At 44.0% G+C, this 18,972-nt stretch overlaps 1 protein-coding gene across 1 annotated transcript in view; it reads left to right on the top strand.

Annotated features, from left to right (window-relative positions):
* LOC137096866 (BPI fold-containing family B member 3-like) overlaps nt 1–18,972 on the top strand; it is a 73,716-nt gene that overhangs the window by 37,168 nt on the left and 17,576 nt on the right. Inside the window, exons 10-13 of the mRNA XM_067467119.1 lie at nt 1,834–1,980; nt 2,139–2,206; nt 11,479–11,521; nt 15,499–15,562. Coding sequence (XP_067323220.1) covers nt 1,834–1,980; nt 2,139–2,206; nt 11,479–11,521; nt 15,499–15,562 — 322 coding nt within the window. The remainder of the gene's footprint in view (nt 1–1,833; nt 1,981–2,138; nt 2,207–11,478; nt 11,522–15,498; nt 15,563–18,972) is intronic.

The following is an 18,972-nucleotide window of genomic DNA, read 5'->3' on the forward strand; positions in this document are numbered from 1 at the left end:
TCCACTGCTGAACGGCTCTCACAGTCAGGAAGTTCTTCTTCATGTTCAGATGGAATCTCCTCTCTTGTAGTTTGAAGCCATTGTTCCACTGCGTCCTAGTCTCCAGGGAAGCAGAAAACAAGCTTGCTCCCTCCTCCTCCCTGTGGCTTCCTCTCACATATTTATACATGGCTATAATATCTTCTCTCAGCCTTCTCTTCTTCAGGCTAAACATGCCCAGCTCCTTAAGCCGCTCCTCATAGGCCCTGTTCTCCATAGGTCCTGTTCTCCCTTGGTCATTTGAGTCGCCCTCCTCTGGACACATTCCAGCTTGTCAATATCTCTCTTGAATTGTGGTGCCCAGAATTGGACACAATATTCCAGGTGTGGTCTAACCAAAGCGGAATAGAGCATGGGGAGCATGACTTCCCTAGATCTAGACACTATGCTCCTCTTGATGCAGGCCAAAATCCCATTGGCTTTTTTTGCTGCCACATCAGATTGTTGGCTCATGTTTAACTTCTTGTCCACGTGGACTCCAATATCTTTTTGTCTATTACATATATGATCATATATGAGCACTAAAGCACATAATATTTAATATATGATCACAGTAATTAGTATTATAAATATATAACTTGATAGCTGATATATTAGTGTAGTACAGTGGAATACAGGAGACATGTTGTATGTCTTTCCACAGTAGCCATATGTTGTCATATATTGCCAAAAGAGCATGACAGGACCTAAGGATAGAATCCTGACCGTTTCCTTGAGATGCCATGCTAAATCTTCCTTACTTTCTCTCTATAGGTTCATCCAGACCTCGCCATGGTACGTATGATGATAACCCTTGAGGGACCTCTTTCCTAGGAAGGGGAGTATAAAGAAAACTGATCCTGACACGGAGTTATTATAAGTATGTGAGGTAACGTGTGTGCTCTGGAAGATTTGCTGCCACCACCTAAGATAACTTAGGATATTAAAGATGATTTTCTGAGGTTAATTTTCTTCCTGCCAACCTAATACAGCACTCCCTTAGCTCCCTGAGATGACTGTGATGTTAAGAGGTTAAATCAACTAGAATTATTCCCACGGGAATGAATTACAACTGAGGCTTCTTTAAAAGTTGAAATAGAGAAATTATTTATTGATAAGATCAAACAAACAACTGTCTTCTTTGATGAGGCACAAAAGCTTAAATGGTTCTTGATTGTTTCTTTGAACAGGTTCCTTGACTTAATTACTAGCAAAACTCCTCATTCTACAGTAACTCAGTAGCAGTGAGTTCCCCAGACTAACCTACTCAGGTTGTCTTCAGAGCAATTACTCCTATTCTACTCAGAGTTTTCTATATGGCTAGTCTACTCTACCCAAAGAGCAAACCACTTGTGTAAACCCACACAAGCACCCAGGCGACTACTTGACCGTCCTGGCCTATAAAGCAGCCTTGCCTGTCACAAACGCTCTCTGTCAGAAAAATCTTAAGCTCAAAAATCCCTCTCCTCTCTCTTCTGTTCCCAAATTCAATCTCTCTTCTTCAATTCCTAAAAACCATCTCCCTTTTCTCTGTGAAGCTGACACTTTTCCCTCTCAGGACTTAACTCCTCCCATCTGTCCTAACCAATCCTAAGAGATCTCCAGCTCCTCCCCTCTTCTTACTTTACCCTCTCAAGATGTCTGCTTCCTTTGCTTACACTCCCAAAATGGAGGCCTACCTCACTGATATTCCTGGCTTCTCCTTCAGCCTACTAGGTAAGAATCATTACAGGAAGCAAACATGCCTTTGAACATTTGTGATTCTGTGCCAGTGAAACATTTCCATTCGACATCTTTATCTCTTTCTTTCTGCAGAGTGATCTCTCCCTTGAAATCACCATTGGAACAAGCCCTACCATTGCTTTCAGCACTACTGGTGCCACTGTGACTCTCATTGCTAACATCCAGATCTTGGGCAAGAAGGCAGATGGATCTAGAGTTTCTTTGGTTGTCGTGAGATGTGTGAGTAGTAGCACCTTCATAAATAAAAGTTCTTCTTCTTTGTGGGGTCAGAAACCTTGAACCCTGGATGGATTCTGACATGATAATGGGAAGTGTGGATCTGACCACCCTTTCCTCTCCAGTAACCATTTTATATATTCTCAAATGTATATTTGCAGAATGTTTCCTCGAAAGCCATCATCGCTCTGGTCAATAACAAAGTGACCCTAGGCCTCTCGCTCTCCAAGTAAGTATTGTGTTGTGCTCATAACCCCATTTGACTAGTGTATCCATGTAGTTTGGAGGAATGTAGGGTTTGTCATTATATGCTGTTATGAATTGGATCTTAGAAGCTTTTTAGAGAAAGTGGTACTTAGGCGATCCCTCGTTGGATGAGTAAGATGGTCTTCCATTATGGATTTCCTTGTGGGTCCGTATGTGGCTGTGGAGCCCTATTCTTACTCTGCATCTTCTTCCGCAGTGAGGGCATTGGTTTCCAGGTGGAAGGCGGTCCCGGTCGGGGTTGGCTTGACGCGCCTTCCTCCTGGCACGTTTCTCTCTTTCACCCTCCACTCGTGCCTCCTCAAATTCTGCAGCACTGCTGGTCACAGCTGTCCTCCAGCTGGAGCGCTCAAGGGCCAGGGCTTCCCAGTTCTCAGTGTCTATGCCAGAGTTTTTAAGGTTGGCTTTGAGCCCATCTTTAAATCTCTTTTCCTGTCCACCAACGTTCCGTTTTCCGTTCTTAAGTTCGGAGTAGAGCAACTGCTTTGGGAGACGGTGGTCAGGCATCCGGACAACGTGGCCGGCCCAGCAGAGTTGATGTTGGAGGACCATCGCTTCAATGCTGGTGGTCTTTGCTTCTTCCAGCACACTGACGTTTGTCCGCTTGTCTTCCCAGGAGATTTGCAGGATTTTCCGGAGGCAGCGCTGATGGAAACGTTCCAGGAGCTGCATGTGACGTCTGTAGACAGTCCACGTCTCACAGGCATAGAGCAGGGTTGGGAGGACAATAGCTTTATAAACAAGCACCTTGGTATCCCTACGGATGTCCCGGTCCTCAAACACTCTCTGCTTCATTCTGGAAAATGCTGCACTTGCAGAGCTCAGGCGGTGTTGTATTTCGGAGTTGATTTTGACTTTGGTGGAGAGGTGGCTGCCAAGGTAGCGGAAATGGTCCACATTTTCTAATGTTACACCATTAAGCTGTATTACTGGCATTGGAGAGGGATTGGCTGGCGACTGCTGGAACAGCACCTTGGTTTTCTCAATGTTCAATGACAGGCCGAGCTTCTCATATGCTTCTGCGAAGGTGTTTAGAGTGGCTTGTAGATCTTCTTCTGAATGTGCACAGAAAGTGGTACGCTGATGACATAGCCTTTGGATTGCATTATCATTTGGATTGTCTCAGGATGAGCCTTGATTGAGGCATGGACAGAAAAGCTCAGTGAGACTAATAATAATAATAATAATAATAATAATAATAATAATCCTTTTTTTATACCCCGCTACCATCTCCCGAAGGACTCGGTGCAGCTTACAAGTGGCCGAGCCCAAATATATCAGTAAAAAGCAACAACAACAATACGGACAATAAATAAACTCATAAACAAAGCAATAAACAGTAAAAATAACACCACAACGCATTAAAAACCTATGGCGGACCAATTGTAATAATTAAAATTTTAAAAATGCTGGGCATGACATGGTGACATATAACTAGGATGGGTATTTCCACATCTGGAATATTGTGTCCAATTCTGGGCACCACAATTCAAGAGAGATATTGACAAGCTGGAATGTGTCCAGAGGAGGGCGACTAAAATGATCAAGGGTCTGGAGAACAAGCCCTATGAGGAGCGGCTTAGGGAACTGGGCATGTTTAGCCTGAAGAAGAGAAGGCTGAGAGGAGGTATGATAGCCATGAATAAATATGTGAGAGGAAGCCACAGGGAGGAGGAGGGAGCAAGCTTGTTTTCTGCTTCCCTGGAGACTAGGACGCAATGGAACAATGGCTTCAAACTACAAGAGAGGAGATTCCATCTGAACATGAGGAAGAACTTCCTGACTGTGAGAGCCGTTCAGCAGTGGAACTCTCTGCCCCGGAGTGTGCTGGAGGCTCCTTCTTTGGAAGTTTTTAAGCAGAGGCTGGATGGCCATTTGTCAGGGGTGATTGAATGCAATATTCCTGCTTCCTGGCAGGGGGTTGGACTGGATGGCCCATGAGGTCTCTTCCAACTCTTTGATTCTATGATTCTATGAGATGGAGCGAGCAGAGATTCCTAGATCATTAGTAAAGTGCGATTAGGAACACGTTGCTTAGGATTTCCTGATTCTGGGAAGGCACACTGAAACAACCACATTTTCAGGCTCCTCCTAAAGACTGCCAGAGTTGGGGCATGCCTAATGTCCTTGGGGAGTGGGTCCAGAGTCGAGGGGCCACCACCGAGAAGGCTCTCTCCCTCGTCCCCACCAATTGCGGTTGCGATGGTAGTGGGAGCGCTAGCAGGGCAGATGATCGAAGAGATCGTGTGGGTTCGTACACAGAGATGCGGTCACGCAGGTAGGCGGGTCCCAAACCGTTTAGGGCTTTGTAGGTAAGCACCTGCACCTTGAATTGGGACCGGAAAATGAACGGCAGCCAATGGAGTTGTGTTGTGCTCATAGCCCCATTTGAGTAGTGTATCCATGTAGTTTGGATAATTGTCCACATGCTTGTGTATTTCAATGGCTTCTCTGTGTAGTCTGACGTGGTGGTTGTGAGAGTGGTCCAGCATTTCTGTGTTCTCAAATAATATGCTGTGTCCAGGTTGGTTCATCAGGTGCTCTGCTCTGGCTGACTTCTCTGGTTGGAGTAGTCTGCAGTGCCTTCCATGTTCCTTGATGCGTGTCTGGGCAATGCTGCTGCGTTTGGTGGTCCCTATGGAGACTTGTCCACAGCTGCATGGTACATGGTAGACTCCTGCAGAAGCGAGAGGATCCCTCTTGTCCTTTGCTGAATGTAGCATTTGGTGGACTTTCTTGGTGGGTCTGTAGATGTATGTTGTGTTTCCTCATCAGCTTCCCTTTGCGGTCAGTGGTTCCCTTGATGTATGGGAAGAACACTTTTCCTCTGGGTGGATCTTCGTCTTTATTCTCGTGGCTTGTTCTTCCAGACAGTTTGGATGGAGTTGAATGGGAGCGCTGTGATGCAATTACAGTCCAGGTGATGATGCTGGAATGTGTCTAGAGGAGAGTGACTAAAATGATAAAAGGTCTGGAGAACAAGCCCTATGAGGAGCGGCTTAAGGAGCTGGGCATGTGTAGCCTGAAGAAGAGACGGCTGAGAGGAGATATGATAGCCATGTATAAATATGTGAGAGGAAACCACAGGGAGGAGGGAGCAAGCTTGTTTTCTGCTTCCCTGGAGACTAGGACACGGAACAATGGCTTCAAACTACAAGAGAGGAGATTCCATCTGGACATGAGGAAGAACTTCCTGACTGTGAGAGCCGTTCAGCAGTGGAACTCTCTGCCCCGGAGTGTGGTAGAGGCTCCTTCTTTGGAAGCTTTTAAACAGAGGCTGGATGGCTATCTGTCAGGGGTGATTTGAATGCAATATTCCTGCTTCTTAGCAGAATGGGGTTGGACTGGATGTCCCATGAGGTCTCTTCCAACTCTTTGATTCTATAATTCTATGATTCTATGCTCTTTAGCCCATCAGAGGAGATTCCATCTGAACATGAGGAAGAACTTCCTGACTGTGAGAGCCGTTCAGCAGTGGAACTCTCTTCCTTGGTGTGTGGTGGAGGCTCCTTCTTTGGAAGCTTTTAAACAGAGGCTGGATGGCCATCTGTCAGGGGTGATTCGAATGCAATTTTCCTGCTTCTTGGCAGAATGGGGTTGGACTGGATGATGGCCCAGGAGGTCTCTTCCAACTCTTTGATTCTATGATTCTATGATTCTGTCAGATCCTGGGAAATTCTGGGAGCTTAGCTAAGGCCAGTCCTGGTTTGCACTTGGAAGGGACACTGACAAATACCTAGATGAAATGGAGGAAGTCCCTTCCTCCATTTCAGAGGAAGGAACTTCTAGAACCAACTCTGAGTCTTCCTTGCCTAAGAAAACTGCACAATTTTAAGTCAAGAGGAGACTTGGAGGCAATGAATCCTCAAAGGAAGACTTGCCATTTCCTTCCTTTCATATAGAGCTCACAAATGACCAGCCACTGCCAGAAGGGACAGAGAGTTTCATCTATGCTGATGATCGTGCCATTACTGCTCAAGCAGGGAGCTTTGAGATGGTTGAACAGAAGCTCTCCGAAGCTCTAGGTGCTCTCACTGCCTATTACAGGGAAAACCAGCTGATCCCTAATCCATCTAAAACACAGACATGTGCCTTTCACCTTAAGAACAGACAAGCATCCTGAGCCCTGAGGATTACCTGGGAAGGAATCCCACTGGAGCATTGCAGCACACCCAAATACCTGGGAGTCACTCTGGACCGCGCTCTGACCTACAAGAAGCACTGCCTGAACATCAAACAAAAAGTGGGTGCTAGAAACAATATCATACGAAAGCTGACTGGCACAACCTGGGGATCACAACCAGACACAATGAAGACATCTGCCCTTGTGCTATGCTACTCTGCTGCTGAGTATGCATGCCCAGTGTGGAACACATCTCACCACACTAAAACAGTGGATGTGGCTCTTAATGAGACATGCCGCATTATCACGGGGTGTCTGCGCCCCACACCACTGGAGAAATTACACTGCTTAGCCGGTATTGCACCACCTGACATCCGCCGGGAAGTAGCAGCCAATAGTGAAAGGACCAAGGCAGAGACATCTCCAGCTCATCCCCTGTTTGGGTATCAGCCAGCACGTCAACGACTTAAATCAAGAAATAGTTTTCTTAGATCTACAGAGACACTCGCTGGAACATCCCAGCAAGCGAGAGTTCAAAAGTGGCAGGCTCAAACCCAGAACCTCAATCCGTGGGTGATACCAGATGAGAGACTCCCCCCTGGGCACACAGAAGACTGGACGACTTGGAAGGCGTTGAACAGACTGCGCTCTGGCACCCCGAGATGCAGAGCCAATCTTAAGAAATGGGGCCACAAAGTGGAATCCACGACATGCGAGTGTGGAGAGGAGCAAACCACTGACCACCTGCTGCAATGCACCCTGAGCCCTGCCACATGCATGATGGAGGACCTTCTTGCGGCAACCCCAGAGGCACTCCAAGTGGCCAGATACTGGTCAAAGGACATTTAACCAAATACCAAATTTACAAAATCTGTGTGGTTTTTTTTCTTTCTTTTTTTCTTTTTCTTTTTAATCTCTGTGTTTGTTTTGCTCTGTTAGAATTATAATACAATGGTTGCTGATGACACGATAAATAAATAAATATAGAGCTCAGTGGTGTCATAGCTGGCCGGGGGATTTAGGGAGGAACAGTCCAAGGAGACGAACCTTCTACAAGCCCAGATGGATTGCTCTCTACGTGGGGTTGCCCTTGAAGACAGCTCGGAAGCTTCAACTAGTCCAACGCTCGGCAGCCATGATTTTAACAGGAGCGGAACGCAGAAAGCATACAACCCCCCTGTTGTGCCAACTCCACTGGCTACCGATCTGCTACCGGGCTGAATTCAAAGTGCTGGTGTTGACCTTTAAAGCCCTAAACGGTTCTGGCCCAAGCTACCTTTCTGACTGCATCTCGGCCTATGAACCCACCAGGACTTTGAGATCTTCCGGGGAGGCCCTGCTCTCGATCCCGCCTGCTTCTCAAGCACGGCTGGCGGGGACGAGAGACAGGGCCTTCTCGGTGGTGGCTCCCCGGCTGTGGAACGGCCTTCCCACAGATATTAGATTAGCTTCATCTTTAATGGTCTTCTGTAAAAAAAGTAAAGACCTGGTTATTTGTGCAGGCGTTCGAATAATTAGTGCAAAGACTGGTAATGACATAGGAATGGAACAATGGATGATGAATCTGGATCATGTTTTTAGTGACGAGACGCTAGTGAATGGTTATCATAGTAATTGTGTATTAGATTAGGTTATTAACTGTTTTATATTGGTGTTTGAATTCTGCTGTGTCCTGTGTCTTGTGAACCGTTGTGAGTCGCCTTCGGGCTGAGAACAGCGGTATAGAAGCAAAGTAAATAAATAATAAATAAATAATTGCTAAGAAATCCCAAGTGCCATAGCCTGCATTACAAAGGATGGAATGGGGAAAACCACTTCTTTTTTTTGGTTTCAATATTCTTTATTAATTTTCAATTATAACATCGAAAGAGGGGGAACAATACTTGAAAAAGAGAAAGCTTGGAAATACTAAGACATTGGGTCAAAGGTGGGGTAGAAGACATGAGGGTAGTAGTGGGGGGAAGGAAAAAAAGGGGGGTCAGGGAGGGGGTTAAGGGGGGATGTGTTGCCGGTCACTTCCGTTTGAGTCACAGAGGGGTAGTATATTGTGAGGAAAGTCAATTTACGGTTATTGGTTTTGATTCCGAAAGGGAACATGGGATAAATTCCCTATTTTCTGTTGTTTATATAAGTTGTCCTTACTATTGTTAGTCTATTATTTCTGAATGTTCTTTAAGTATTCCTTACATTGGTTCCAGTTGGTCATGGTTTCCTTATTCTGATTTTTCATTAAGCACGAAAGTCTATCCAAATCCATGAATTCTATAACTTTTTTGATCCATTCGTCGGCCGTGGGTGTTTCTTTGGTTTTCCACTTTTGGGCTATTAGTATCCTGGCTCCCGAAGCAAGGTAGAAGAATATTTTTTCCTCATTTTTGTTCAAGTAGAGGTCTGTTATGTTGAGTAAATAGTATTCCGGCTTCATTGTGAGACTTGTTTTAATTATCTTTTGTGTGTGTTTATGGATAGCTAGCCAGAATTTTTGGATTTCCTTGCAGTCCCAGAACATGTGATAGTAAGTTCCTTTCTCTCTCCTACATTTCCAACATAGATTGTTCTGGTTTTTATTGATCTTGGATAGCAAAGCTGGTGTTAAATGCCATCTGTAGAACATTTTGTAGGAGTTTTCTATGATGGTAGTAGCTTTAGTAAGTTTGTTAGTCTTTTTCCAGGCTAACTCCCATTCTCTGAGTCTTATAGATCTTCCCAAGTCTTTCGCCCATTTGATCATAGTTTCTTTTATCAATTCTTGTTCATTACTCCATTCGAGCAGGCATCTATATAATGTCGTAATCACCTTTTTCTCTTTTTTCATTACTTTTTCCCATACATTTTCAGACGCATTGAATCCTTTTTTACAGTCTTCCTTGTAGCATTCTTTTGCTTGTAAGTAGTGGAACCAACCTACTTCCTCTTCCGACTCCCTAAGCTCGTCCATAGATTTGAGACACCAATGATTATGGTCTTTCTTTAATAATTGTTGATAATTCAACCATTTATTTCTGGGTAGTTCTTTCTTGTGGAAGGCCTCCGATGGCGACACCCACATGGGTGTTTTCGTATAAAAATGATTTTTATATTTTTTCCATACCTTTAGGAGCGCTGATCTGATATAATGATTATTGAATGATCTTTCTACTTTGTCTTTCTCATACCAAAGGTATGCGTGCCATCCCCTTCTCGTATCCCAGCCTTCCAGAGTGAGAATCCTCTTGGGCTCTAGTGAAGCCCATGCCACAGTCCAGGATAAGGCGCATGCCTCAAAGTACAGCGATAGGTCCGGCATTGCCAGACCACCTCTGCTTTTCGAATCAGTAAGGGTTTTAAATTTGACCCTGGGTTTCTTCCCATCCCAGACGAAACTCAGAATATCTTTGTTCCATTTCTTGAAACATGTGTTGTTTTTAATGATCGGTAACGTCTGGAATAGGAAGATCATCCTAGGTAACACACTCATTTTAACAACCGAGATTCTCCCCATCCAGGAGAGATTGAGATATTTCCAGTTTTTAATTTTCTTTCGAATGCTTTCCCATGTCTTCTCGTAGTTGTCTTTAAACAGATTCACGTTAGATCCCGAGATGGTAATTCCTAGATATTTATACTTCTTAACTATTTCCAGTCCCGTTTCTTCTGTGATCTTAGCCTTCTTCTCTGTATTAACATTTTTAGTTAATATTTTGGTTTTACTTCTATTTATCTTGAGGCCCGCTAATTGTCCAAATTTTTCTATTTTCGATAACCATTTAGGAACAAGTTCCGCTGGATTTTCCATGATGCAAACAACATCATCAGCGAAGGCTTGAACTTTATATACCTCAGAGGCGATCTTTGTTCCTTTCAGAGTGTCATCAGATCTTAAATCGTCTAGAAGGATTTCCAGGACCAGTATAAATAGTAAGGGGGACAAAGGACAGCCTTGCCTGACTCCCTTTTGTATATTGATTTTATCTGTATGTTGTCCGTTTACAATTATTTTTGCAGATTGGTTGGAGTAGATGGATTGTATTATGTTTATTATCTGATGTCCTGCGTCCATTTCTTTTAATGTGTGAATTAGGAAGTCCCAACTGGTACTGTCGAATGCCTTCTCGGCGTCGACGAAGAGAAGGCCTAATTCCTTTTGTCTGTTCTTCTCGTAGTACTCTACAACATTTAGGATGCATCTTATGTTGTCATTCATTCTCCTGTTGGGGAGAAATCCCCTTTGGTCGTCCTTGATTCTTACTTTGAGTACTTCTTTAAATCTATTAGCGATGACGCTTGCGAAGATCTTATAATCACAGTTAAGTAGTGAAATGGGACGATAGTTTCTGACATTCGTGGAGTCTGTATTATCTTTATGCAACAGTGTTATGAAGGCTTCTTTCCATGATTCGGGCATATCCCTTCCTTCTCTTGTGTTGTTCATGATCTCGTTTAAGTATGTTACTAGTACTTCTTTGTGGAGTTTGTAATATTGTGACGGGAAGCCATCCGGCCCTGGGGCTTTATTGCTTGGTGTATTGTCTATTGCTTTATATACTTCTTCTTCTTTAAACGGCGCGTTTAGGAGCTCTCTTTCCTTTTCGGAGATTCTGGTAAGTTTTTGTTCCGAGATGAATGCGATTATGTCTTCTTTTTTAGTCAAGTCCTTCTTGTAGAGTTTTTTGTAAAATTCCCTAAATTGCTTGGCAATATCTCTTTCATTCGTGTAGTTTTTTCCTTTTTCTGCTATCAGTGTTATCATTCTTTGCTGTTTTCTCTTGGCCAGTTTCCTCGCAAGGAACTTGCCGGGTTTATTTGCTTCCGAAAAGTACTGTGCTTTTAAGTACTTCAAATTTCTAGCCATTAAGTTTATCTGAGCTGCATTCATTTCTTTTCTTAGTAGCTCAACTTCCAAGAGTACTTTTTTGTTTTTCGGCTGTTTCTTGAGTTGAGTGGGAAAACCACTTCTGAGTCTTCCTTGCCTAAGAAAACCCTAGGAAAGTCATGGGTCGCCATAAGTTGTCAGGCAACCGGAAGGTAAAGACACAAAGATACATCAAACAAGCTACTCTGCTATTTCACCCACTAGAAAAACGTTCTTTTCAACTTTTATATTTTTAAGAAATCACATATCCTTTGTCCTCCAGGAATGTTGTCGTGCTGGTATCGTCAGGCGCTGGCATCACGGACGTAAGATGATCTTTTCTGAAGCATAATTGCATTGAATCATAGAATCATAGAATCAAAGAGTCGGAAGAGACCTCCTGGGCCATCATCCAGTCCAACCCCATTCTGCCAAGAAGCAGGAATATTGCATTCAAATCACCCCTGACAGATGGCCATCCAGCCCCTGTACAAAAGCTTCCAAAGAAGGAGCCTCCACCACACTCCGGGGCAGAGAGTTCCACTGCTGAACGGCTCTCACAGTCAGGAAGTTCTTCCTCATGTTCAGATGGAATCTCCTCTCTTGTAGTTTGAAGCCATTGTTCCACGTCCTAGTCTCCAAGGAAGCAGAAAACAAGCTTGCTCCCTCCTCCTCCCTGTGGCTTCCTCTCACATATTTATACATGGCTATCATATCTCCTCTCAGCCTTCTCTTCTTCAGGCTAAACATGCCCAGCTCCTTAAGCCGCTCCTCATAGGGCTTGTTCTCCAGACCTTTTATCATTTTAGTCACTCTCCTCTGGACACATTCCGGCTTGTCAATATCTCTTTTGAAATGTGGTGCCCAGAATTGGACACAATATTCCAGATGTGGTCTAACCAAAGCAGAATAGAGGGGTAGCATGACTGCCCTGGACCTAGACACTATGCTCCTCTTGATGCAGGCCAAAATCCCATTGGCTTTTTTTGCCGCCACATCACATTGTTGGCTCATGATTAACTTGTTATCCACGAGGACTCCAAGATCTTTTTCACACGTACTGCTCTCGAGCCAGGCATTGTCCCCCATTCTGTATCTTTGCATTTCATTTTTTCTGCCAAAGTGGAGTATCTTGCATTTGTCACTGTTGAACTTCATTTTGTTAGTTTTGGCCCATCTCTCTAATCTGTCAAGATTGCTTTCAACTTTGTGTCCAAATTTGGTATCCATTCATCCAGTGGTTTTTGAGTTAACTTAATCCCACAAAAAAACATTACATTTTTATTTATATAGATATGTTTTTTTTATTAGATATGTTCCATCTGAACACGAGGAAGAACTTCCTGACTGTGAGAGCCGTTCAGCAGTGGAACTCTCTGCCCCGGAGTGTGGTGGAGGCTCCTTCTTTGGAAGCTTTTAAACAGAGGCTGGATGGCCATCTGTCAGGGGTGATTTGAATGCAATATTCCTGCTTCTTGGCAGAATGGGGTTGGACTGGATGATGGCCCACCAGGTCTCTTCCAACTCTTTGATTCTATGATTCTATGATTTAAAAAAACTTTGAAAATCTGCCAAAACTCCATGGATAAGTCAAAGATTCTGAAATTTGGTGTGCTAACAGTAGTAAACGTGTTCTACCACTGTGGAAAGTTTCATCAGGATATCTCAAAAAATGAATGAGATAGAAGCCCCTGAAATTTCTCCACTGCCAGTGATGTTTTCCCTCTTGCGCATGCGCGACTGTCATGAACTAGGTACTTACGAAGATTCAGAAGTTTTTTAAAGTTTTGAATTTTTTACCCCCCAAATTTGGAAGCGGCTTTGGAAACAAAGCGCCAGCACTCCCTTCTTTTGAACACAGTTTAGAACCTTTTCTTTGGGTTGTTGTAGGTTTTTTCAGGCTATATGGCCATGGTCTACTAGAGGCATTCTCTCCTGACGTTTCGCCTGCATCTATGGCAAGCATCCTCAGAGGTAGTGAGGTCTGTTGGAACTAGGAAAAAGGGATGACCAGGGTGGGACAAAGGACTCTTGTCTGCTGGAGTGAGGTGTGAATGTTTCAACTGACTCACACCGCTGTGAGTCGCCCTCGGGCTGAGAACAGTGGTATATAAATAAAGTAAATAAATAAATAAATAAACTGACCACCTTGATTAGCATTTGATGGCATGGCAGTTGTTTAGTGTGGGCTGCTTCTTGCGGATTTCAATGGCTTCTCTGTGTAGTCTGACCCTCCAACAAAACACCATGTGGACAATTTCAACAGAAAGGAGAAACCAATGAAAATGAACAAAATCTGGCTACTAGTATTAAAAAAACTCTAAAATTACAACAGCAAAACAACAGAGAGGAAACAAACAAGGACATCTAATCACCTCTCAACAAAAGTTTGCTCCAAGCACTGTCAGGCCATTATATGCTAATCAAGGTGGTCAGTTGAAACATTCACACCTAGCTCCAGCAGACAAGAGTTCTTTGTCCCACCCTGGTCACTCCACAGATATATAAACCCTTTTCCCTAGTTCCAACAGACCTCACTACCTCTGAGGATGCTTGCCATAGATGCAGGCGAAACGTCAGGAGAGAATGCCTCTAGAACATGGCCATATAGCCCGAAAAAACCTACAACAACCCATGAAAGCCTTCGACAATACATCAACCTTTTCTTTCTTTCTTTCTTTTGGATCACACATGCCTATTACGTTTATACAGCAAATTGTTTGGGAGCTGCCTATCCTACTCTGGGAGAAAGGCAGCATATAAATGATAGCAATGCAATAAATAAATGTAGTAAAAAATCAATGTTATCAAGCAGAAGGCATTTATCATCATCATCATCATCATCCCAGCCTTTGCTGCAGCTTACAACAGATTTTTAAATCCTAAAAGATTCTGCCCAATCTTCCATCTCTCTATATATAAATGCTCTGTGCATAATGAGTACCTTAAAAACAAAAGAACCAATGAACGAAATCACACCAAATTTGGCAACAAATCGTTTCACAACACAAGGAGTGACCATCACTGAAAAAAAATATGATTTTGTCATTTGGGAGTTGTAGTTGCTGGGATGTATAGTTCACCTACAATCAAAGAGCATTCTGAACTCCACCAACGATGGAATTGAGCCAAACTTGGCACACAGAACTCCCATGACCAACAGAAAATAGAATCATAGAATCATAGAATCAAAGAGTTGGAAGAGACCTCAAGGGCCATCCAGTCCAACCCCATTCTGCCAAGAAGCAGGAATATTGCATTCAAATCACCCCTGACAGATGGCCATCCAGCCTCTGCTTAAAAGCTTCCAAAGAAGGAGCCTCCACCACACTCCGGGGCAGAGAGTTCCACTGCTGAACGGCTCTCACAGTCAGGAAGTTCTTCCTAATGTTCAGATGGAATCTCCTGGAAGGGTTTAGTGGGCATTGACCTTGGGAGTTTGGGAGTTGTAGTTCACCTACATCCAGAGAGCACTGTGGACTCAAACAATGATGGATCTGGACCAAATTTGACAGGAATACTCAATATGTCCAAATGTGAACACATGGAGTTTGGGGGAAATAGACCTTGACATTTGGGAGTTGTAGTTACTAGGATGTATAGTTCACCTATAATCAAAGAGCATTCCAAACCCCACCAACGATGGAATTGGGCCAAACATCCCACACAGAACCCCCATGACCAACGGAAAATACTGTGTTTCCTGGTGGTCTTGGGTGACCCTTTTGACACCCCCCTGGTGACCCCCCCCCCCCCGGGTTCTTGACTTTCCAGCATTGAGAAATGCTGCCTTAGGGCCGTCCAGTCCAACTTTCTTCACCAGGGCAAGAAAACCTAATCAAAGCCCTCCTGACAAAGGGCCATCCAGCCATTCACACACACACACATATATGTATATGACAGATGCAGTATGAAAGATCTGAAAGGTACCCCTAAAGAATTCATCCTGATATGTTGCATGTTCCAGAGTAGGCAAACCAGATAATCTCCACATCAACACTTATATTGCATTACATTATAATATTATAAATTGAACTGCTATGGAGTTATGGGAACTGTAGTTTGGTAAAGCACCAGCCTGCTTAGGCAGAACAGGCTGAAGACCTTGCAAAACTACAACTCCTGGGATTCTGCATCATTGAGCCATGGCAATTAAAGGGGTGGCAAATTGCATTAATTTTTGCAGTGTAGATGTACCCTAACTCTCCTTCTTCAGATGATGACATTACCTGTCTACGCAGGGCTTTAATGTTTTCCACCTTTGCTCTATGCCTTCACATGTCGCTTCTCCCTTCCTTCACAGGTTAGTAGTCTTCTAGACCTCTTCAATGGCTTAGCGAATGAAATCCTTTTGCCTGTTTTCAATGGTAAGACCCTCAGAAGAAGAAATGTGACGGTGCAAGTGGCGCCACCGATATGTATAACTGTTAGTTGCAAGATTTAAACTGCTGTATCATGCTTAATCCTGCCTTTTTACACTGCCTATGTATAGTTGGATTGATTGGTTATTTATAGCTGTCAATCAATGTTGTTTGCACCAGTTGAATTGCTTTCTCAGCTCAATTGTTTGGCTCCACCTCTTCCTGGAGGAGGGGAGTGCTTTCCTTTTTCATTCCACCATCAGATTTTCTACCAGATGGACGTGAGTAAGAGACTTGGCTCTAAAAGACCCTGATTAAATTACCTCTCAGCACCAATTCTGAGGTTCTTACCCTTGAGACTTATGCTTCATGTTCAGATCAACCTGAACGATGTTGGGAAGTCTCAAGCGCCTTCAAACCAGTTCTTTTGGCACCAGAGGAAGACTTTGTGTCTTCAAACATAGGCCATTTGGACTGGGGTTGTGGATTGCTCCGGCATTCGCAGCCATTGAGAAAGAGGGTCCTGGAAAAGCTTCTCAGCTGCAAAACTCCTTGGACCCAAGACAACCAGAGAGTGTAATGCATATTTTCCTTTACCCCTTTGAAACTTCCAGCTTATTGCCTTAAAGAGATAACTCTTTGTGAACAATAACACCTATTTTGAGTTATCTATAGTATTTGGGTCTTTGAGAGTTCCAGTTTCCCCAAAGGAAGGCAAGAAGCAACCCCCTGGGGAAAGATGTCATGTCCATGCCTCTTTCACTAAGAGCTATAGCCCCCAGGTGCGACGGCAGAAGAAAAAATGGCTGAGCAACAGTCTGCGACATTGTTTACATAGATTTGGTGCTGGGAGGGAAGTCACATTAATTTGGGTAGCAAGTGGGGGAGATGGTTAGATAAATCCAGGAGGACAAAATCCTAAATATTAAGTGTCACAGGTATGCCGAACCGCTGGGACAAAAAGTCTATGGTGGGACCTCACTATCTTTGGGGTTTGACTCTAGGACCCTGTCTAGCTGCCAAAATACATGGAAGCCCAAGTCTCATTGCATATGATATAGTGTTCCTTATATAACATGGCAAGATATTTGTTGGAGAGAATATTTTCAAGTCAGGAATAGTTGAATCTGTGGATGGATGGATCTGAGTGAATTAAAGCCAAGCCTATAGAATGCCAATGGCTGGAGAGCTCTGTTTCTTTCAATCTTCTATTGGCATCATTCTACTGGCTTTGCCTTCTGTACCTTCATTAGAAGGGAGGCAGATTTTTGGGAAGTTCAACATGGCACCTGCTTGGTGGGTGGTTGGGTGCCAGGCAAAACTCTTGGTTCCCACAGAGGCATCTGGAATGATCTTGGCTGGCATTCCAACTTTTGTGTGTTAGCTAAGAGTTCATCTGCACTGTAGAATGAATGCAGATTGATGCCACTTTGACTGCCATGGCTCAGTGCTATGGATTCCAGGGAGCTGTAGTTTGCCAGGGCCTTGAGCCTTCTCTGCCAAGGAGGACTGGTGCCTCACCAAACTACAACTCCCAGGATTTCTCAACATAGAGCCATGGCAGTTCAAGTGGTGTGGAATGGCATTCTTTCTACAGCTGAGAAGCACCCTTCTTCGTTATGAGTTTGTATGTCTAATTTTCTTCCACCAATGCAATCTAACATCAGAACAACAATGCAGGCTGGTTGTGCTGACACACGCTGGGCCTGTAGCAATTGTCTATTAACAGGACGTGATCTTTATGTACCCAGCGGGACGCCAGGGTGCCTCGGCTGAGAGGCCCTATGAATTTCCCTATACAAAGTCTTTAGAAGCTTGGAAAGTTTGACAAAGTTCTTTATTGGTGCAACAAATCAGTCAAATACTTCTTAGACCTTCAACAAATCAACCAAATATTTCTTAACTTGTCCACAATGGATGGGCAACCAGCTTCATGAACTGTTTCTATGAGGGAAATCCTTTTGACCCCTCCCTGGGCAATCTGTCTTTTAGGCTTAGCTGGCGTGGGGCCCTATTCCCAGTTCCAATTTGCTTTATGGGTACCCGAGTAGACCTTACCAGCTAAAACTCTGAAGATTTTCCAGCTGGAGTCTTTTGGATTTTTTCCACGAATGCTGTGGACCTGTTTCTTTAACCCCAACAAGGGCTGTGCTGTATTTCTTAGTAAAGCTGTGAGAATTGTCTTCCCCAGCCAAGCTTCTTTGGAGACTTTCAAACAGAGGCTGGATGGCCATCTGTCAGGGGGGATTCGAATGCAATATTCCTGCTTCTTGGTGGGGGGTTGGACTGGATGGCCCATGAAGTCTTTTCCAACTCTTTGATTCTGTGATTCTATGAAATGAAGCTTTTCTACAGGAGGGGACAAAAACTCACACGTCCTGTAGTAGGGCTTCAAACTGTAAGACTGAACAAACTGTCTGGGGAAAAGGGCGGTTCCAAAAGCCTGAACGATGATAGGCAGGCTGCTAGCCTATGACTGCAGCCTGGGGGAAGCTGTTTAACTGCAACATGCCTGGCTAAGAGAAACATGTGCAAACTAACCATGCATAGAAAAAGGAAATATAGCTTGTGGCACAGCTGTGCCAGCACACTGGTATAGAAAGGAGTGATGAGAAAACAAGGAATGTTTATTTTATTATTTATTTACAGTATTTATATTCTGCCCTTCTCACCCCGCAGGGGACTCAGGGCGGATTACAATGTACACATATATGGCAAACATTCAATGCCAAAGACACACAACAGACAGTCAGAAGCTATTTAACCTTTCTGGCCTCCTGGGGAGCTGTCACTTTCATCATCCATCTGTGACACTGATGAAGTACTTCCGCATTCCCTGCATGCTTTTACTGGAGTGCTTTGCTGGAGTATTTTCTATGGCCTCGTAAATTAGTTAAATTAGCCTCCCCACACATAGGTGGTACCTAATTTTCCTACTTGGCAGATGCAACTGTCTTTTGGGTTGCAAAGGTTGACAACAAGCTACACAATTGGTCAGAAGCTCCTCCGACCCGGGCTGGCTTCGAACTCATGACCTTTTGGTCAGAAGTGATCTTAATGCTGTTGACACTAATTCAGCAACTCTGCAAATCACAGTCCTGGTGCTGTGGGATGCAGGCTGTGGGATGCAGCCTGCGTCTCCACAGCCACAATAAGATGGAATGTTGTATGGAGTCCACATGATGAATGGCTGGATTTGCAGAGTTGCTGCATCCAGACCTTACTCTGCAACGGTGGAACATGGGATTTTCCCCATAGCGTTCCAGAAGCTCCGCAGTGATTCTGCCATTTTGGATGAGTGGACAATTTGATCTGGATGGATCCACTGTTCACACATTCAATGGATCCATCACTGTTGTGACCAGCAGGCATTTCCCTCACAGAGGTTTTCTTTAGTGGCAATGCTCACCTTCCTT

Source organism: Anolis sagrei, chromosome 4 (genome assembly GCF_037176765.1).
Source record: "Anolis sagrei isolate rAnoSag1 chromosome 4, rAnoSag1.mat, whole genome shotgun sequence".
NCBI lineage: Eukaryota > Metazoa > Chordata > Lepidosauria > Squamata > Dactyloidae > Anolis > Anolis sagrei.